The sequence below is a fragment of the Pseudonaja textilis genome, chromosome 1, assembly GCF_049901715.1.
Source record: "Pseudonaja textilis isolate UNSWEBS1 chromosome 1, rPseTex1.2, whole genome shotgun sequence".
Classification (NCBI taxonomy): Eukaryota; Metazoa; Chordata; class Lepidosauria; order Squamata; family Elapidae; genus Pseudonaja; species Pseudonaja textilis.
Genome location: NC_141990.1, coordinates 17,562,056 through 17,585,082, shown reverse-complemented (window position 1 = coordinate 17,585,082; position 23,027 = coordinate 17,562,056). Strand labels below are relative to the sequence as shown.

The 23,027-nt window shown below is 41.1% G+C and overlaps 1 protein-coding gene across 4 annotated transcripts in view; it reads left to right on the top strand.

The window, feature by feature from the left end:
* Positions 1-8,635: 8,635 nt before the first annotated feature.
* The window catches only part of COL26A1 (collagen type XXVI alpha 1 chain), a 202,460-nt gene continuing 188,068 nt past the window's right edge, over positions 8,636-23,027 (top strand). For all 4 annotated transcript variants that reach the window (XM_087926860.1, XM_087926849.1, XM_087926852.1 and 1 more), the window contains exon 1: positions 8,636-8,901. In XM_087926860.1, the coding sequence (XP_087782986.1) occupies positions 8,750-8,901 (152 nt within the window). In that variant the 5' untranslated portion in view covers positions 8,636-8,749. The remainder of the gene's footprint in view (positions 8,902-23,027) is intronic.

Sequence of the window (23,027 nt, the reverse complement as noted above, 5' to 3'; positions counted from 1 at the left end):
AATGTAAATATATAAAAACATTAAAAACCATATAAAATATACAATTAGCAACCAAGGCATAAAAACAACAACTTTCAACAAATCTACTGCACAGGCTTTATCACAGACCTGGGTTTCCATGTCTGGTGACACGGCCACATCTTCAAGGGCTTGAAGAAGCCAAGGGTCAGAGCCCATCGGATCTTCTCATCCAAGAAACTTCTTCAGCTCTGACTGGATGGTGGAAGTGAAACATCTTCAAAGAAAAACAAGGAAGTCCAGATGCCTCTTGAAAAAGCACCTTTGGGAGAGCTTCAGAATATCACCAGCCAAGCTGTATTTTAGCTGAAAGATACAAAAGAGGGAGGAGAGATTCTGGCATCTGACTTAATTTGCTCAGAGAATTCTCTGGGGCTCAGTTATGATACTGCTCAGGCCGGTGAGGAGAATGAATCAAATTGATTTGGACAAAGCTTATGAAAACAAGACAAGATCCTCCATTGGGAATAATAAGTATGAGAAAGAAACAGAAAAGCAAAAGGTGGTGAGGATGGAAGGACTGATTTGGCAAAGCTGTTTTGGTCTCCATGTGAAGTGAGTTACTGGAGAGGGATCCTGAGAATCTAGCCAAGCTGGATGCCTGAAATGAAGTGATGGCAGATGGGCAGAGAATGGAGTGGAAGAGGCCCAAGCTGGAATAGCAAGAGAGACAGCAGCAGCAGCAGACGAAAGCAACTTATAAGCCACCCAGAGTTGCTTGAAAATGAGGTGGACACCATACAAATTTAACAAATAAATAAATAATATAAAAACTTGGATTTATGGCTGCCCATCTCTTAGATGTGACTCTAAACAATACTTTAAAACAATGCAAAAAGAAAAAAGCTATCAAGAATAAAAAGATAACAATGGTCACCTAGAACAGGGCAGGGTGTCAAACTCAAGGCCCAGGGGCCAGATCTGGCCTGTGGGGTACTTAGATGTGGCCTGCGGGGGCCACTCTGGAAACAGCAAAGGACCGGGCTGTGGGGCCTCTACCAGTGAAAATGGACCCTTCCCAAGCTCCATTTTCAGCTGCAACAGCTTCCTGCAGCCCTCTGCCAGCTAAACCAGAGCTTGGGAGAGCTGTAATGAAATCTTGACCTTTAGTACATACCCAGATGTGGCCCTCAATGAAATCGAGTTTGACACCCGTGACCTAGAACAAACCCAATAAGCACTCAGAAGAACAGGAACATCTCAAGTGTCATCTAACCATAATCTAAAATATGGTAAATTAAATAAGCTCCTTAGTCCTCAGAGCACATCCCGACCTTTAGTGCTTTACAGAAGGCTGGCAGAATCAAGGACAATCTAATTTTGTGGAGTGTGGTCTTCTGGAAGGCTGACCTGCAAGAGAAAAGGAGCACTGGTATCTCCTGCCTACATTAAAAAAAAAAAAAGCCAATAGGCAGAACTGTGTTATTCAGTGGAGTTTCAAAGATTTTCTTTTTTAACTGTTTTTAAAACTAATTTGTACTACATTTTACTCATTTAAAAAGTGCTTTTTAAAATTTAATTTAAAAATGCATTTATTAATAGTACTAATTTAGTACTGATTTTTAAAAAGCTATATTTTACTAATTGAAGTTTTTAACTAATTTCTTTCTTCTTTTTTTTTTACTACTGATGGGCTTATATTGTCAACCACTCTAGTAGCCAACTCTCAGCTCCCCAATGCACAATTGAGACGAATACCAATACAAATCTACTTTAAAAATAAAACCATCTATTATAATAACACAAAACTGAGAAACATACTCAGGAGAATAAACCCCATTCATCCTCAGGAGGGGTATAATACACTTACTCTCAAAACAGGAAGCAAGGACAGAAGGCTGCAAAGAGGGGACAGGCACCATGCAGCTGCAGACCCAGCCATCCCTGCAGGTAAGCCATGTTTTGTGTTGCAAGCCATTAAACCAAAGACAAATGAATCACGTTTTAGCTCAGCATGGTATGGGAACCCAGACACAGAAAACAGCAGAAATTACTTTTCATCCAATTAAAAGGTTGTCTGAATGGTTGTTGTGTAGAAAATGTTTAATTAACACACATAAGACATTTATTTATTATTTATTGTCTCATTGTCCAAGTTGACTCTTCAAATTAGTAGTAAAACTGTCCCTTTTCTTTCTGTTACCTTATTAATATACAGTGCTTTTTATGGATTGGCCTGTTCACATTTCTAGGTTGCTCTTTTTTAAACATGGAAAAGAAATCTCCCTTATCAGGAATGAATGGGTATTTTTGTTGGCTGCTTCTGCTTCCAAACTGTGCTGCTTCCAATTTATCAACATAGTTTTGAGAAATTGTTCCAATAGACAGTTTTGAAAGACACCTTAGGGGGAAAGAGAGAACCTATTTATTACCCCTAATTTAAGCCATTATATGACATATCTCTAAAAGACTGAAGAATGTATGTCATCTTCAATTTGCCATTTCTAAAAGAATTAGGCTGCTTTCTCTCTCTTCTCCAAAACCAACCCACATTAACTTGCAAAACAGGTAAATTGTATTTAACTAGATTTTCTTATAAAGAAGTTTTTTAAAAAAAATCTATTTACTGTCATCATTTTCTTAGCCCATTATCTTATTTCTCATACTGTCCAGGACATCAGGATCTATATTCTATATTCACTTCCAATGGTGCTTGGAGCGGTTTAATTAAACTTTGCAAATGATGCAAGGGAATAGAGATAAATATGCCCCTCATTGCTTCACTCCTATCCCAGCCTTCTTCAAAAAGCCATTTTCCTGTCAGGTGCAAGCAACCAGAGCCACTCACGAATAATAAAAATCAGTAACTTTATTATATACCATTATATGTTACAAGAATCTCACAAGACCACTTTCCTTCCCCTGGGAACTATCAGATAAGGCTTCTTCATAGATCTTGGGGGAAAGTTAAGTTTCTCCTGCTTGTGGCTGCGTGAAGATTCCAAGCTAGGCCCTTGCTTGACCCGCCCTCCAGCCTGGCTGGTATATTCCTAATATCTCCAAACCTATTGAGTGCAACTCTTATAATTCCCATTGCCCATCCTCACTAGATATTGCATTCGGAACATAAATGTGATCTTCAATGCCATTCAATTGAGATGACCAGTTAGGTTTGAGGGATAAATAGAGAAAAAAATGGGACTTTGCTTCTATATATAATTGCAGCAAATTTTTTGTATGCTCAGAGATGGAAAGATTTACAGAGTCTCACAATGGAAGAATGGATGGTGAAGATAATGGAACTGACCGAGCCGGCAAAACTTACTATCTTCATTAAAAAAAAGAATTTGTCTAATTTTGTTTCCATGTGGAAATTGCTTTTTGACTTTTTGCTAGAAACAGAAAGAAATGCTACATTAATTTTAAGATTTGACAAATAGAAGTATTTATGAACTTCTGTATTTATGGAAATACAGATATTGTTGACTTTTAGATCAAAAGTTCAGTGCATTATATATTTGCAGCTATCCTGAAAATAGCAAGTTATTCTTTATTTCTTTTTGTTTTACTTTATTCCTCTACAACTTCTTTTATGTTTTTCTTTCTTAATCTTTTTGTTTGTTTGATTTTTTTTAAGCTTTTGTAAAACTTTAATAAAGTATATAAAAAAGAAAAAACTGGGATGACCAACAGAGAGAGCAGGATCTTTCAAACTGATGAGGTCCCTTGAGACGTCACGGTGGTGGGGGGAGGGGAAGAGTTCAGATGCAAATAGCCAAATTTTTATTACTAGAACTTTGCCTCCTGATCAAGATTTATGAGATATTTTTAAATTAACAATTTTCATAGCCTGAGGTTTGAAAACCTCTGATATTGACCAATACCTAACAACACAGCCTGGCTCAGATTTAATCTGTAAGTCTCCTAAGATACTTCATTGGTTTCCCTTATCCCATTCATCAGTTTTTTTCTGCTGTCTTCCGTTTTTTATATTTCCCCAATTTGACAAAATATATTAAAGTCCACCACCCACTTTGAACAATCACACAATTAGCTAGTTCTTCTTCTAGTCCATGATACTTCAGTACATAACCAACTTTAAATCTATAATTCAGAAGCTTTCCTTTTCTGTCTCTTGTATGTTTTCAATATCCAGCTTTCATCCAGTTGCCTATTATCACCGAGAAAAACATTTTCTTTTATAATTCTGTCCTTGTGACATGATCTTACCGAAGTTTGTAATTGCATTCTTCCTTGGATTGATCTCTTTGCTTCTCCATCTTTATTTATTCTTATATAAGAAAACTGTTTTCTGACTCTAAGAAAACAAAACTATTTACACCTTAATATCATTCCCATTAACTGGGAATGAACTAAGCCTGCAGGTTGACATTCCCTTTGTGGTCTTCTTAATTTTTAACATTAACAAAGATTTGTTATTTTCATACTAAGTCTTTGCTAATTTATTAAAGTAATGGCATGCATGCTTCTCAATTTATTGATCTAGGTGAAACAAAATTGTGCTTACTTCAGCTTTTCTGGCACACTAAATGAGGACTACCTGTATTATGTTAATTGGATACATTAAACAGATATAGGAACATAGTTTATTTTCCTTTTCTTGTTATTTTCTATTATTTGTTGACTTTCCTGAGATACTTTCCTTGCCTTTTTCTTTCCTTGATTGATGTTAAAAGTCTTGAGTCATTTTGTTCTTTTTGGCCAAGCCTTTCATCCTTCATCATATGAGCTTTTCTTGAAATTTTGAGAACTTTTCTCTACTTTTTCACAGTGCTTCACTCTTCCCACTGTGCTTTAGATTCTTTCATGCATCAGTACTGAATCTCTCCCATTGCTTTCCCTTCCCTTCCCTTCCCTTCCCTTCCCTTCCCTTCCCCTTCCCTTCCTGTACCACTCAGCTCCCAAGAATCTGGGTATATCCTCCAGATGTAATCTTCCTGGCAAATCTACTCTGTTTAATTCTCTAATCTTATCCTTTACATATGAAACAATAATTCATAGTCTATTCCAAATCTTGCACCTAGAAATGTTTTGGCTGACTAGAATGCAGTATCTTCTGTTTTGTATTATGTATTTAAATTTACTCCAAAGTCTCCTGGTAATTTATGATGCTTGAAGCAACTATTGGTAATGAACAATAAACTCTTTTTACAATACTCTTATGAACCCAGGATATTCCCACCCCCCACCCCGAGTTATAGCTCTTATATTTGTATCAGCTGAGTAGACAGAACGTACTAAATTCAAAGGCAGGTTAAGAAAACAAGATTGCTGGCTTCGTATAAGATGCTATGCTCTCCATATGATGGATGATGGTGAGATGAATGATATTATGAACTAGACATTGTAAAAGCTGAAAATTGCTCAAAAAGAATGATATGAATTTATAATCAAAGTCTAATAATGGTTTGATAATAATATAATATGATATTGATAGCTGATCTATATAATATGAATTGCAAGTTAAGATTAGGAGGGAAAGACTGTTAATATTGTGCACAAGAGATATGTACCAACCGACACACTGTACAATGGAAAGATGGTTTTATGTTTTGTATTTATGTTTGTGTTTGTATATTTTGTTAAAAAATAAAAAAAAAACTTTTATAAAAAAAAAAAGAAAGGGTGTCTCATATTTCATATTTAACTTGTGGTCAACAAAGACAAGAGCCAGTAAGGTACCATGGTATAAACTGGGGGATGATGAGGTCTACCCCCACTTTAAGCACAAAGGCAGCTGAGTAACCTCGGGCCAGTCATTCTCTCTTAGCCCTAGAAAGCAAACAGTGGCAAACCACTCTGAAATCTCGCCAGAAAAACCTGCACAAACTTGTCCAGGGAGTCACCAGGAGCCAACATTTACTTAAAGACTACACACACACACACACACACACACATACACACGCACACGCACACGTACACACACACTTCTCTTCATACATATTACTGTCAATACTAGTCCCCCTCATTTTTTTTTCTCAGATGATTAACATTACGTTTTCCCCATTACATTCCATAATCTTTATTTCAACCCAGTGCTCAAATCTGTTTAGATATTTTTGAATCTTCCCTCTTTTATCTGAGGCATTAGCCACAGCTAATGACAGCTTTGCGTCATTCGCAGATTTGATCCCCTTATTAACTTCATCCAAGTCATGGATAAAAACATTGAACACCACAGAGCCAAGGAAAGAGTCCTATGACATTCCCCTCAAACTTCTCTCCAAGCTGGAGCCATTATGAAGCATTTTTGTGGTATGGTTATTCAGCCAGCTGTGAGTTCATCTAACAGTCTCATTTAGCCCATATTTTATCATTTTATGAAAGGGGAATGTCATGAGGCATTCAATAAAAATGTTAATGCGCTATGTCTAGATGATTCCTTTGATCTAATGAACTACAAACTTTATCAAGGAAGGAGCTGAGGTTATGATGGTGGGTTATCCCATTCCGTATTGTCTGCAACAAATCCATGCTGGGCCTATTAATTGTCACATGTCTATCCAAATCTTCAGAAACACCATCAGTAAAGGAACCAGGAATCAAGAAAATTGCCACAAATTAGCTATTGGTAGAATAGCAATGAAGACCTTTTATTTTTAATTATATTTTTATAATTAAAATTTTTTATTTTTTATTTATATTTTTAAACGCTGTGATGTGTGACACCTACAAAGTTCAGAATCAATGCAGGTAATAGGCTTTCCTTAAGATACTCTGTGGCAGAAGACTTCTGAGAATACCATAGACAGTCTAGAAAATGAATATATACAGTGGATCCTAGAACAGTGGTGGCCAACTTTTTTGGGCTCCTATGCCAAAAATTGTGTGTGCGCTTGTGCTCGCATGCCATCACCCAAATGGAAAGATGGAAAGAGTGTGCTGTCCCAGCCAGTCTATGGGAATTGGATAGTTACTTAGGAATTATGAGCGGTCCCCTTAAGGGGGTAAATGTAGTTAAAGATATCCTGGGAAATGTAGTTCATGTCACGTGGCCACACCTGTAATCCCGATTGGTCACTAATTTGACCCTCGCTGGGTTGGGGGAGTTTCCCTCACTTTTGCCTGAACTCCCTAACTCATGGGAGCTGCTTTCTATCGCTACGAGATGGGTTAGGAGATAACCATCTTTTACTTTTCTGTATCCTGTATAGTAGTGGATTTATAAGCTGTACAGATGCAGATAGATAACTCAACAAGATGTCCATAACAAAGTATATTTATTGGTTCATCAGGTATCCTCATAACTCACATTTGTGATGAAGTTCTTCTTTAATGACCAATCCTTTGTACTGTATATCTGCCTTGTAGTAAAAGATGGTTATCTCCTAACCCATCTTGTAGCGATAGAAAGCAGCTCCCATGAGTTAGGGAGTTCAGGCAAAAGTGAGGGAAACTCCCCCAACCCAGCAAGGGTCAAATTACTGACCAATTGGGATTACACATGTGGCCACGTGACATGAACTACATTTCCCAGGATATCTTTAACTACATTTACCATGATGCATTCCCTTAAGGGGACAGCTCATAATTCCTAAGTAACTATCCAATTTCCATAGACTGGCTGGAACAGCACAAAGGAGGAGGAGAGGATGACTAGCAGCAAGATGGATGGACCCAAATACAGTGGAACTGAATACACTATTGGAAGATCTGAAGGCCCAGTTTGGAGCCCACTTTTTGAAGACCACAATTGGGAAGAGAATTTCCATTGCTAGGTAAGGCATTTGCACTCAATTTTAGAATTGTTTTTTTGCAATGGTTGTTAAATGACTCACTGCAATTAAGTGAATTATGTGATCATAACTGTCATAAGTATGACAACCAGAAGTAAGTCACCTTTTCATTTTTTGCAACAGTTGTTAAGCGAATCACTGCAGTTAAGTGAATTATGTAGTCGTAACGGTCGTAAAAATGACAACTGGTCGTCAGCCATCTTTTTCAGTGCCATTGTAACTTCGAATGATGGCTAAACAAATGATTGTAAGTTCAGGACCACCTATAGTGTAACACTAAGTTACTGGTACCTATCCAAGGTAAATATGTGATCAGAATTTAAATGTGTGTGTATAGCTCTGCCCCCATGGGCCATATCTATCTCCCTTTTGCTTTTCCACTCGGGTTGTGCAGCCTTCCTGCTTACTGTGCATTTCCAGACAGCTACACCTGTGGAATCCTTGGTGCTCTGTAAGCCTGGCCGTTTGCTTGGCAGACGTTTTATTACCTTAAACGGTAACGTTACTTTTACTCCAGTCGGGTAATGAAACGTCTGCAGGCGAACAGCTCAAGCACAGAGAGCACCAAGGACTCCACAGTTCAACCCTGAAGGGCACATAATACTCTCTTCTATGGGAACAGTGACATCTGCAGCCGCCGCCGCCGCCGCCTCGTTCCTGAAAGGGTTAAACCGGCGCCCCCCACCCACCTCCCGCCCCCTTTTGTAGAATGCTGCTGAACCAACCTCGCTACGGTTTGAAAAAGCACCCTCAAAGCACTTGTGCGCCTACAGCGCACGCAGCTCTCCTTTAAAGGCGGGGTGCCTTTAAACCCCAGCTTTTCTTCAGCTCCTTTCTCCCCCACCCAAACAATCCAGCATTAGTCGTCCCCCCTTTTCTCCCCCTCCCCCTGCATTTGACCTTAGTCCCCGACGCCGGAGCCCTCTGGGGAGGATGTGTCTCTAAGTCTCTCCTTGGGGTCCTTCCCGCGTCTCCTCCGCGTCCTGCTCGTTGCACTCAGAAGCGCCTCTCCAGGTTTTGTTCCCCCCCACAAGATGTATCCGCTTTTCTTTTGGTGCTCCTGCTGCCTTTGGGGATGTGCCTTCGGGACCGGATTTCTCTATCAGTTCCCGGCATCGACTCTGCAACACAATTATCCCGAGCAGAGCTCCGGCGGACCGGCGGGCAATGCCTTCGCCAATCGTCGGTGAGTAAGCCAGACCTGGGAAGGGCCCGGCGCCTCTTAGGAGCTCCCTTATAGATTAGGGGACCCACAGCCAAGTTGGGAAGGGGTGGTGGCGGTGGTGGTGGTGCCCTTTCTGAAACAAATAGAAGCAGGGTGTTTAATCTCGCCTGCACGTTTCTTTGGTCGAACGACGAAAGTCGTTGCTCTCCACGCCTCCCTCCCTCACCCTCTTCCAGTCAGTAATGGGAGTTTTGATTTGTGGTTATCCTGGACTGATCCAGTATAAGTTACATACATGGATTATTGCAGATTTCCTTCGCTTTTCCCTTGCTTTTTGCTCCTTAAGGTTTGTCTCCTTTTTATCGCGCCCGTTGTCTAGTTTGTATTAACCTTTTTGCTTAAAAAAAAGGAAGGTGTGAGGAAATATTGAGAGAAAGCCCAAGCCGTAGTTTAGTTAGACTCCCCAAAGGAGATGTGATGCCAGAAAGCGGACCCAAATTGTTATATTTTCAAGTTTCTTTTTTACAGTTTTTCTTTCATTGAATGTGTGAATGCACCTATGATTTAGGTAGTACTGTTTGCACATCGTACACCCAGTTAAAGTCCCACCGGTTGTTGTATTTCCATAATATGCAAGCTCTGTTAATTCATAGAGTTCGTAGAATAATTTAAACCTTGGCGCTTGGCTTTCATTTGGTATTTTAATTTTAATAATGTTGCTTAGCGGGTTCTGCTTGAGTTAGTTAGCGGTTCAGTGTGGACGAGAAAGCATTAGTTCAGTAGCCTAGTTAAACTAATTTAGTATCTCAGACATTAATATTTGCCAGCTTCGGAGCTTTGGATCATTTTTTTTTAGAACTCAAATGATTGAGCACATTGTGAACCTGCCCTGGAGATCTGCTTCGGGTGTTCTATATTTCATACATCACCAGCAGTTTATGTAAGGTGTTTGCCTATGGATCATGGGTTTTTGATTTTCTACCATCCTATATAGTCCCAAAGGTTCTTTTTCAGGAGGCAAATGGATTTTCTTGGGGGTTTTTTGGAAGACATTTCACTTCTCATCCAAGAAGCCTTTTCAGCTGTGACAGGATAATAGGATGGAAGGATTTATATTCCTTGCAGACAGCTGGTCATTTGCATCCTTTTAGACAGTTGTTGAGGCCACTTGGAGGTTTATCTGTGTCCTCAGCATTACTTGAGTAGTGCACATGGGTACGGAGCCTTCTTGGACCTGCTGAAAGGACTGTGTTGTGGAGCTGTGTTTTCTGCACACTGTTTTCTGCCCCGTGTCCCTTCACTGTTGAATATAGGCACGGGCTGTTGGGGATGAGTCAGACTTTTAGCTATACAGTTTGGTATGAACACCCTTTGAATGGTGTGGGAGCAGGAATGAATTTCCAGAGGAAAAACAGCAGAGTACAAGAACCAGGAGCACTTCTCAACGTGAACCTGAGGACACAGATAAACCTCCAAGTGCCTCAATGACTCTCTAAAACCAGGGGTCACACTTGTCATGGAGGCATCATGTGACATATCAGGACTTTCCCCCCCTAAACTGGGCATAGCCAGCACGTGGTGCATCTGGCCCATGGACTGGGATTTTGACAGCCCTTCTCTAAAAGGATTCAGATGACCAGCTGTCTGCAAGGAATATAAATCCTTCCATTCCCCACTATCCTATCGGAGCTGAAGAAGCTTCTTGGATGAGAAGTGAAACGTCTTCAAAGAAAAAACAAGAAAGTCCAGTTGCCTCCTGAAAAAGCACCTTTGGGACCACCATGACCTGGATGATTGAGAATCTTGTATCATCTTGTATACTTGGCTGCCTGCATAATCGGGTCTGTGCTTCTATGAAGTTTAAAATCTAAAAGCAGACAAAAAGGACATTGAGGGAGAAGTAGAAGAACTACGTTCTACAACGTAGTTGGTTGCTACTGAGGTGCAGTAATTCCACACTAGCAACTAATAATGTCTTCATAGCATCATCCAGCCATCTTTGAAGTGTGACTACACTGCTATTCCTCTGGGAGAGTGATGGTTGGATGACACCAGAAAATATTGTGAATTGCTAACCAAGTGCCATATAAAAGCCAAGTGCCATATAAAAAAGATGCATTTTGAGAAGGGACTTGAAGTAGCTGAAATGGAGATAGCCTAGACATGTCAAAGGGCAATCCCAGGTGATTTGCTATTACCTGGGCCTCCCAAGAGCATAGTCTCTACCTGGCTCTGTGGTTTCTTCCCCAAACCCCAAAAACTTTAACCTTAGACTGTCTACTATTGACCTCGCCCCTTTCCTAAGAGGCCTGGGGGTGGGGGGGCATGCATAAGCATTTCTTTTTATTTTTCTTATTCATATCCATCTCATGTATTCAAAACTATGTTTATACTTATACTGGTTATCTTGTAAGCGATTGACAAATCAAATAAATAAATAAAAGATGACATTCAGGGATACCCACTTTGGAAATCATTAGACTACATGCTTCGCATGCTTTCATTTCATTATTTTTAGATTATTGTAATTAAAAACATAAAAATGGGACTTATCCAGTTGCACAGCAGAGGTTTAATGACAGGCACAGCATTTTCTAGAATTCTTTTGAGTTTGCATATACTTCAGAGATATTCCTAGAGAACCGGAGTTATAAGAGGCTGCAGTCTAATGTTTTGTAGGGATGTGTGCCCATCAACTCACAAAAAAAGATCCAGAGATGTATATATTATTTATTTATTTATTGAATTTGTCTGGCCCCCTTGGCTGAGAAACAGAGATGAGGACCGTGTCCAAACTGACAGGAAAAAAAACCTTTATCTTTTTTATTTATTAAATACATGTAATATGCCCACCCAATTCACATATGGTAACTTCAAGATACATTGAAGTGTCTTCCAGAAAAGCTAGAGCAGTGATGGCTAACCTTTTTGGCACCAAGCGCCCAAAGCGCACGCCCGAACACCCCCAAAATGCAATGTGCACCCCATGCATATGTGTGCCCCTGCCCCTGCACATGTGTGACCTCCATGTACGCCTGCACCCACACATGCACGCATGAACTCTGTTAGGAATGTAAGCCACCTAACAGTTGGGTTGGAAAATATATAAACCAAGGTAGACATTTTAATACTGTCTCTTTAAAGGAATGCTAAAATTGTAATTGAGTGTGGTTCCTCAAACGGCCATAAGATGGAGCCAGAAACCTGGGTTGTTCTGTTCTGTTGTTGCTGAGAGTGTTGCCATTCCTGCATTTTTACCTATTGACTTGTTACTGATCATCGTTATTCTTGGATTTGATGTAAGTATGTTACTGAACTGTTTATGATACTGGACTTTGTTTTTGGATTATCCCTGGATTGAAAACTGACTGTTTTAACTGTGAGTGACTTGGACTGTTTGTTGAACTTTGCTTAATGGTTTTACTGGAAGTAAAAACCTACATTTTACTATACAGTGTATCTGTGTGCTGGTTGTGTGTTATTCTTCACCACTCTCACTACGTCTCCCTGTGTGCGCTCATTCTCCTAACGGGGAATTACCTTAACACTGGTTTTGGGCCCAGGCCATACCAGGCTCAGGTAACTGAGAGTTAGTGTGAATACACAGTACCTTATACAGACAGCTGTTTACTGTTTCATTGTGGTTTACTGTCCTGATAAAGATGGCACAAGGCACTTCAACAAGTCTATCACTGATAACCTGGTTGGATGGAACAAACTATGTTTCCTGGTCTATGAAGTGCAATCTACTTTTCTGTAGAGAAGGGTTATGGAATACAGTTCAAGATCCGCCGAATGTAAATGCTTGAGATCTGGATGATGAGGATGATGCCCAGAAGCTTGCTGACTTTAAACGAAACAACAAATGAGCTTTTTGTATAATTGGACTAACACTGAGTGACCAGCAGCTAGTCCATATTCGTGGAGAAGAGTCTGCTGCTAAGTGTTGGGAGAATTTGAAGAGGATTTATGTTCGTGACAGTGTAGATGCACACATACATCTTACACATAAACTGTTTAGAGCACGTCTTCTGAAAGGTGGAGATATATTAGCTCATTTGAACTTCATGAAAAGAACTTTTCAAGAGCTACATGAAAAGGAACTGATATTGTCAGAGTTGCATCAAGTTTACATCATTCTTTCCTCATTGGATGAAATTTATGATGATTACGTATCTTCACTGGAAGTCCTGACCAAAAATGAACTGACATTGACTGACATAACCGGAAGGTTGTTAGAAGAGGCAAGAAGACAGCTGGATAGGGACCATCTGAGGAAGGAACAACCACAAGAAGAGGATTTGTGTTCAACTGCCTATACTGTTAGGAAATGTTTTTCTTGTGGGGCTAGGGGACATATAGCTAGATTCTGTAAGAAGGGAAAATGACAGAATACTGGTAATCACCAGAAGGGTAAGAATAATGTTAGTTTAGCTATGTCTAGCAATTCAACTGTAAACCATGATTTATGGGTTGTTGATAGTGGAGCATCACAGTGCATTACTAGAAATAGAGAGAGGTTTGTAAAGATGTCCATGAGTAAACAACATGTATCATTGGCAAATGGATGGAAGATGAAAGCGTCTGGTGAAGGTACTGCATATTGTTCTTGTATAAATGAGCATTTAACTATTTTATATGTACCCTTAACTGGCTAAGATTTGCTGAGAGAAAAGTGAGGAGTAAAGTAATTACTTTAGTTACTGATAACGAGACTGAGTTTATTAACAAGAGATTCCAAACTATGTTGAAATTGGCTGGTGTCAAGCATAAACGTTCTGCACCTTACAGACCACAACATAACTTGTTTGTAGAATGAAGAGGGCAAACATTACAAGTCATGGCTCACACTATATTATCTGATTCAGGTTTGCCTGAAACACTGTGGGGTGAAGCCATAATGTGTAGTAACCATGTGTTAAACAATGTATTTAACACAACAACTGGTGAATTGCCATTCACTCGTTGGCATGGCAGAAAACCAAATTTAAATTACTTACACATATTTGGAGCTCCAGCATGGGTACATATTCCCTCATAAGTAAGCATGAAAGGACAACATAGAGCTAGGAAATTATTTTTCGTAGCTTACGAAGCCAACCATAGGTCGTTTAGATTCTGGGATCAAGGCACAACTCATGTTTATTGTAGCGCTAGTGCAAAATTTCTTGAGCATGTTGGGTGGGATGAACTGGAACAGGAATCCAGCAATGATGTTATTATTGACACCCAAATAGTCCCTAAAGATGAAATAAGTAAACCATGAATAGCCATTAAAGAGGAAGAACAGGAGGAAGTAGAAGAACAGGCACAGGATGAGATAGAAGAACAGGAACAGGTAGAACAGGTGAGTCCACCAGTAAGCCCTGTATTACCAAGACGTTCAACCCGAGTAACATGACCACCTGATAGATATCAGGCTAATGTTGTATGCCAAGTGAATACAGTTCCAAATAACTATAATGAATCTAAAACTGCATCCTGCTAATGATCAGGCTGCTTGGCAGGAAACAATGGATAAGGAACTGGAATCATTAAAAAAGTTGGAGGTATATGAAAATGTTAAGTTACCATCTGGTAAAGATGCCATAGGATGTAAATGGGTTTATAAACTTAAGACTAGTGTAGATGGGACTGTTACCCATAAAGCCAAGTTAGTAACACAAGGGTTCAATGAGACAGCAAACGACTATGAGGTGTTTGCACCTAGTCTGAAGGCTACTACATTAAGAGCAGCATTAGTGTGGGCAGCTAAGGAGGAATACATTGTAAATCATTTAGATGTAGAGACAGCATATTTGCATGCACCGTTGCAACACACTATATATTTAAAGAAACCTTTAGGTATCAAAAAAGATAATACAATTGATTGCTGGAGATTGAAAAAGAGTCTTTATGGCTTGAAGCAATCAGGATATGAGTGGAACCAGTGTATAGTTAAGGAATTAACTAAGATAGGTTTTGTAGCTGGCATGGCTGATCCATGTTTGTTTAAAAAGGAAAGTGATGGTGTAATTTCATTGTTGCTATTGTTCACTAATGACATAGCATTAATCACCAAAACTGAACAAGAAGCTACTAAAATAATTTCACTGTTAGAGAAGAAGTTTAAGATAAAACAGGTGAAATCAAACAATATCTTGGCTTAAAGATAGAACTAGGGGAGGATACAAAATCTCACAGGCAGATAAAATTAACCAATTACTAAAAAGTTTTAAAATGGAACTTTGTAAACCAGCTAAAACACTGATGAGCCAGGAGTTTAGCCACAGTGATGTTCAAAGTCCTGTTTTTGATAAGAACATTTATCAGTCCTTGATAGGTAGTTTATCTTATCTCAATAATTGGTCAAGGCCAGATATAGCATACTGTGTTAACCAATTAGCATAATTTAACGCTGAGCCACCTGAAAGGCACTGGCAAGCTGCTAAGCGTGAAACAAACAATGCATTATTGTTGCATTGCTCCATTGTATTTGGAGCCTAAAGATGAACTAACTGCATATGCTACAGACGTAAATACATGCAAATCTACATCGGGTACTGTAGTAATATTAGGAAAGGTATTGATTGGATGGAGGTCTATTCAACTGAAACATAAGTTTGTCAACAATGGAGGCTGAATTCTCATGTTTGTCTTTATTATGTACAGATTTAGTTTGTTATAAGCAACTATTGATTGATATGGGAATTGATGTAACAGATTATATTGTTGTTTATGAAGACAACCAATCAGCAATACAAATGGCTTCAAATCTTGCTGTAAAGACAAGATCAAAACACACAGATTTAAGATATTTAAATGTGAGACAACGTGTGCAAAGTAAGATGATTAAGCTTGAATACTGTATGTCAGAAAATAACATCGCAGATCATTTTACAAAAGCCCAAGGCTCTGTAAAGCATAAGGCTTGCTGTGAGGATTATGGACTTAGAATGTAAGGTTGTATATATTGTCCTACCCAAAGGGGAGAATGTTAGGAACGTAAGTCACCTAACAGTTGGGTTGGAAAATATATAAACCAGGATAGACATTTTAATACTGTCTCTTTAAAGGAATGCTAAAATTGTAATTGAATGTGGTTCTTCAAACGGCCATAAGATGGAGCCAGAAACCTGGGTTGTTCTGTTCTGTTGTTGCTGAGAGTGTTGCCATTCCTGCATTTTTTCCTATTGACTGTTACTGATCATCGTTATTCTTGGATTTGATGTAAGTCTGTTACTGAACTGTTTATGATACTGGACTTTGTTTTTGGATTATCCCTGGACTGAAAACTGACTGCTCTAACCGTGAATGACTTGGACTGTTTGTTGAACTTTGCTTAACGGTTTTACTGGAAGTAAAAACCTACATTTTACTATACAGTGTATCTGTGTACTGGTTGTGTGTTATTCTTTACCACTCTCACTACGTCTCCCTGTGTGCGCTCATTCTCCTAACGGGGAATTACCTCAACAACCTCCCCATGTGTGCCCCACCCCCACATGTGCGTACCTCACCCCCCCACATGTGTGTGCCGTGCCCCTCACATGTGTGGCCCTCCCCCCATAATTGCTGTTGAATTTCAATCTGATATTGAGGATTTGTTCTTTGGAATAAATCAAATAAAAATAGATCCATTGCTCTTTCTGAGTGCAACATCTCTGTTCCTTTTCATTATTGAGTTGAATGATGCTCTAGAGAAGATTTCTGTGTGGTTGTGGAGAGACTCAAAGATCCAGAACTTCCTGTCACCCATAGATGCAATTGAGAATGAACAAATAATGTTTGCAGCATCCACTTAGAGAATTATACCCCATTAAACCAGAAAGCAAATGTTGATGTACCCAATTCTAATTAGAATTCAAATGAAAAGTAATCTAATGCTTATTATTTTAAAGCTGGTACTGCTTTTCTAACTTGATGTCCTCCAAAATTACAGGACTTCAAATTCCTTTGACAGTGTTGTCTGGAGGTTATGGAAGATGAGATCCAATATATGTAAAGGACAACAAATTGAGGAAGGATTTCCAAGAGACAGGGTGTTTCAGAAAGAGTAGGCTTTCAACAAAGCTTGAAGTAGTAAAGAGGGGTAGACTTGATAGCTGATAGTAGCACTGATGGAAAAGCAAAGTCCATGTTGGAGAAATAACAAATATATAATATTGTGTCATTAATATGATAATAATAAGTCTGTATTTGGAGTCCAACTTATATGGCTTATTTGTTTACTACTGTGTTTCTCACAAAATAAGGCTGGGACTTATTTTTTTTGACCCGCGAAAAAACGGCTAGGCCATAAAAACGGCTAGGACGGCTTGGATGTTGACCTCGGCATTGGTGGGGCATTTCGTATTGGGAGACCTTCAGCCACTGTTGCTTTCCTTTCTCCAAATGCTGCCGCATTGTTTAGAGCAACGCTGCAGCATTTGGTGCAGCCACGTGCAGCCAGCCAGGGCTCCTCCCTGCAACCGGAGCCTGGCGGAGACACTCGGCTTCAGGCGCTCCTATTGCCGCCCTCCCTTCACCTTCGAAGGCAAAGCCAATTCTTTTAAAAATGACACCCTACTACTGGTATGACAAAGCCTCCCCTGCTCAAAAGGGCAGCCCAACCCCACGTGGGGAGGAGAATCTCCCGGGGCCGCAGTGCAGGATCGGCCCATCCTGGGAGAAGTGCCCAGCCACCATTCCTGCCTGGCACTGGGCAGAACGTGAAGAGCTTCGCCTGGGACGCCCAGCATAGCTGACAGGCGGGGTCTCCTGGACCCATCTGTGGACAGGGAGGAAAGGCGATGCCCTGCGCTGCGTCTTCTTCCAAGTTGAACCCCACCAAGTGAGAGCCTCTGCCCGATGCCCATGCCACTGCAGTGTTTGGAGCTGCCAGCACATTGGGAGATGTGTGGGGATGGGGACGGGCTGGGTGAGGGGTGGAAAGGACAGGCGGCTTCGGGCTCTCTCCACTAGACTCGCTGGCCAGGGAAGCAGCGCTGCCATCACCTGGCCTCCCTGTCCACAGACGGGTGGCTGCTATTATTGCCTCGGGCAGCCTCTCCCAGTGGCCCCTTTGGGTTCAGGCTGGAGGGACTTGGGAAGGAAGCCAAGCTCAGGTTGGCCCGGCTCTTTCGCTTGGCAGGCAGGTGTGCACCCGCGGCTCGCTTTACCGGCTCTGCTCAGCCTGCACGGCTCTGGTGCGGCCCTGGCAGGATGAGTGGAGGGCCCAGAGGGGAGCCACTCGCTGCCTTGGCAACAGCTCTGTCACCGGGCAGGAGGGCCCGCCTGTCAGCTGCGCTGGGCGTCCCAGGCGAAGCTCTTCATGCTCTGCCCGGTGCCAGGCAGGGATGGCGGCTGGGCGCTTCTCCCAGGGTGGGCTGATCCTGCACTGCAGCCCCAGGAAATTCGCCTCCCCACATGGGGTTGGGCTGCCCTCTTGGGCAGGGGAGGCTTTGTCGTATCGGTAGTAGGGCATCATTTTTAAAAGAATTGGCTTTGCCTTCAAAGGTGAAGGGAAGGCGGCGACAGGAGCGCCTGAAGCCGAGTTTCTCCTCCGGGCTCCGGTTGCAGGGAGGAGCCCTGTCTGGCTGCGTGTGGCTGTGCCAAATGCCGGCAGCATGGGGAGAAGGGAAAGCAATGGTGGTGGAAGGTCTCCTGATACGAAGTGCCCCACCAACGCCGAAGTCAACGCTGGAAGCACCATATCCGGGTATGCAACAAAAGTACTTCCTAACGGCACCCCCCCCCTGCCATTCCCCCCCATTTCTCATGTTTAATATAGGCCTTAATTTGGGGGCAGGGGCTTTAATTTGATTTTATGCCTATAAAACATGCTGGGACTTCCTATTGGGGGAGGCCATATTGTTGGAGAAACACGGTATTTATTTGCTATTCCACTCAAAAATGATTCCCAATGGCTGAGATTCCCCATTAAAGTAATAAGGTCAAATTAAAGCTAACATGATTGAAACTAAATGGCAGAAGCAGACACTCTCATTTCTACATTCTACCTGTCAAATCACAACAGTCAATTTACTGTTAGTTCTGTAGGAGCCACTTAATAATCTTCCATTCCCAAATGCTCTGAGGAAGCTCTTAATTGCATTATGGAAAAACATATTGGATGTGGCTGACTTTATCCTTGAGGATTGTTCAAGAGGAGAGCTCTTCTCAGTCCTTCAAGGAACTGTGGTCCAGACAAGAAGCACATGTTTTCTTTGATACAAACACATTAAACATTACATATGTATGCAATGGAAAAATAATGTCAAATCAAGGCTGGCTTCAGAAAAGGCAGAAGGACACACAATCAGAGAGCTATCATTTAAGGGGTAATGGCGAAGAAAGAGAATGCAAGAAGGTTTACCTTTGCTTTTTTGACTGTAGCATTTTTTTTTGATTCTGCCAGAACATGGAACACATTAAAGCTAAGGGGAATGCCAAAACATGTGATAATTCATTTCAGGAACCATTAAGCAGCTACTGCAAAAGGACTGAGTTTGGAGAAGCCGAGTGATTCAGAATAGAGAAGAAGTAAGACGATGTGTGTGGTTACAACTTGACTTAACTTATGCAGGGAATATATTATAAGAATGACAGGCTGGAAATAAAAAAAGGGAGGTCAAAATGCCAATAATTTGAGATATTCCCATGGTTCTACTTGGATAGATGAAAGTAAAGAAGGCTTAGAAGGGCTCATTATGAAAGTAAAAATAGAAAGTGAAAAATCTGGGTTAATGTTAAATGTTAAGAAGATAAAATTCTATCAACCAGCACATTTAATTTGCCCACTACTGATGACACAGAACTGATGGGAGGCGGTGGGTGGGCAGAAGGGACAATAATTTTGTTTGCTGAAGTTTAAGAATAAAGATGGGTAATAGAGGTCTTTGTGGAATGAGAAAATGTTTTGTTTTCAAATTAAAGCAAACTTTCAGGTTTCACGTTGTGTACCGTATTCAAGACAAATTTCAAGAGACATTTTTCTGACCAGGAATAGTTTGGCATAAGTGAAACATTGATTGTTCTTGTTTTCAAACAAAATCTAAAAGGGTGAGTGGGCAAGATTGACGATGATCCAGTCTTCTCTTCCACCACCCCCAATATTTGTTTGTCTGTTTGTTTATAAGGTTTGTAGAGCTTCCTATCTTGGAGTTCAAACATGGGCACTCACAACAACAATAAAACCACAAAACAATAAAACCATAACATTACAAAAACCAAGGCTAAAACCCTACATCTCAAACATCCTCCCGGGATGTTCCATCAGCCATCGGCTCCTATCACACTTTCCCCCAGTATGGGAGGAGGGAGGCAGGGCCAGGCCTTATGGCCTTTGAGAAGGCCAAAAGAGTGGAGGCTGCCACATCACCAGAGGATATTCCACAAAGTAGGGGCCATCATGGAAAAGGCATGCTTCCTAGGAATCACCGTATGGCAGTATTTCAGGGAAAGGACCTGGAATGTGCCCTCCTTATCTGACCTGGTTGGATGAACAGATACCGCCAAAAAGAGGCAGTTCTGCAACAAATCTGGCTTTATTCCATGTAGAGCTTTAAAAGCCATAATCTACACTTTGAATTGCATCTGAAAGGAAATTGGGACCTTATACTGTCCAATGATGGTGTGACGTAAGAAAACTATCACATTCTGTGCCAACTGTAACTTCCAGATGATCTTTAACAACAACCTATGTAGAGTTGCAATAGTCCAACTGAGAAATGAATAGGTCATGAAACTCCACCGCCCCTAATTTTCTCAACACCTTCCCTCTTCATTGCGGCCCCTCTTGCACACCCCATGACCGTTTGCTCCCCATCTTCCCACTGCACCAGATATTTCATTGTGACATATGTCACCAGACATCATGCCATTTTCCTGGCATCTTCTGTCCTCCCCGCTGTCTCTGCTACCATCACCACTGCCATCACCAGAATGTTCTTCTGCATACAGAAGATGTTCTGCATGCAGAACATACAGTGTTCTGTTGTATATAATTTGCCACCTGCCCTGTAGTTTTCAAGCATTTTCCCTTCTTTCCCTACTTTCCCTTATTTTCCCCCATTCCCCATTGAAACACTTTTGCCCTGGTCAAAATAACCTTATATAATTCTGTGCCTGGACCAAAATACTCCAAACTTTAATTTAGGCATAGACTTACTGAAACCAATAGTTACATGCACCGAGCATTTCGTGCATGCAATATTTTGCAACTCTCTAATGGGCAGTAAATAGCCAATTTGCTATTTTAAGACATTGGATTAGAACCTGGGATATTGTGAGTTCCAAAGTTAACTGGATGGTCTTTGGCCAGTCCCTCTGTCTTAGCCTTAAGAAGAAGAAGGCAATGGCAAACCACTTCCAAAAATCTTGCCAAGATAATTGCAGGGACTAGTTCAAGCAGACATCAGGAATCAACACTGACTTGAAGGCACCAAAAAATCTGACAAAACCACATAAAATTAAAAAAAATCCCACTAAGCTTGACTTATGCCATATTGCAGCCTGCCTATTGTGGTCTTTCATCATGATGGCTGTAAAACAGTCGCTTATATTACTGACCTGATTTTATGAGCTTTTTTGCAGTGGCTATTAAGGGACTGCTAAGACCATAAAATGAACCCATTGTGTACTATGGGCCGGTATTAGGCAAAAACATTGTAAAATGTGGTCACACAAGGATGCTGAAAATGGCCATAAATCAGAAGTGGTATTCAGCAGGTTCTGACCAGTTCTGAAGAACCGGTAGCAGAAATTTTGAGTAGTTTGGAATACCACCTCTGACTGGCCCCACCACCATCACTTCTCTGCCTCCCGAGTCCCAGCTGATCGGCTACCCTGCACAGGAGAATGGAGCTGCAAAGCAGGTTAGTGGGGTGGGGAGGGAATGGAGATTTTGCCGTATCCTTTCCCTGCCACGCCCACCAAGCCACACCCACCAAACCACACCCACAGAACCGGTAGTAAAAATTTTTTAATCCCACCACTGCCATAAATGGCTGAGCACCTGAAGAATGGTCACATGAGAAGGAAGATGGAGCATTGGAACTTTGGAATCAGGTTGTAAATATCCCCAGGGAGAAATGTTGTAAGTTCAAACGATCAGTAAATGATTAGTCATAAGTCAAGGACTATCTGATCCTAGGATGGAAAGCAATTACTAACTCAAACAAGATCAAAAAATATATTTCTTGGATAGCAAAGAGTAACAGAATAACAGAGCTGGAAGGGACCTTGGAGGTCTTCTAGTCCAACCCTCTGCTCAGGCAGGAGACCCTATACCATTTCAGATAAATTGTTGTCCAATCTCTTCTTTTAAATCTCCAGTGTTGGAGCACCCACAACTTCTGGAAGCAGGTTGTTTCACTAATACTGTAGTTCTAACTGTCGGGAACTTTTTCCTTAGTTCTTGGTTGGTTTTCTTTTTGATTAGTTTCAATATCCAATATCTAATCTCCTTGATTTGATCCAAACAATAGAATATATCCCACCCCCCAGTAATGTATGGCTGTGAAAGCAGAATATTGAGGTAGAGTAAAAGAGGAAAAAAATAATTTCTTTGAGTAATGAATTTGGAAGTGATTACTCAGAGCAGGGGTCGCCAACCTTTTGGACCACCAGGGACTACCAAACTCATAATTTAAAAACCCACGGACCAGAGACCCTGGGAAAATCTCCCCAAAAAAGTCTGCTGGAAAATTCCCCACCCTGTTTTCCTACTGATCGATTATTCTTTATTTGGGATTGCAGCTCCATTCTCCAGGGGGAGAGAGAGAGACTTTTGGCTTCATGCAAGGAAAACAGCAGAAGTAACAGAAGTCTGTCTTTCTCTCCCCCAAACTCTGCCAGAATGGCGCAGCCTCTTGGAGCAGGATGCCTTGCAGGGTCCCAAAGATTAATTTCTGGTGGAGTTTGGGAGAGAAAAGAAAGACTTTTGCTGCTTTCCTTGCGTGCAACCAAAAGCAGAAGAAGAAAGAAGCGGAAAGAAGCAGCCTGATGGCTAGGCGAGGCGCGTGGGGTGAGTGGGACAAGTTTTCCCCCCTCCGCCCTTTCCCTCCTCCCCTCACTACTTCGTGTTGTTGCAAGCGACGCAAGCCTTGTGTTCCCATGCAGCCTGGATTAATTGTTTTGGGGAGGGCTTTGGGGGTGACATTTCTCTGTGGACCACCAAAATTTTC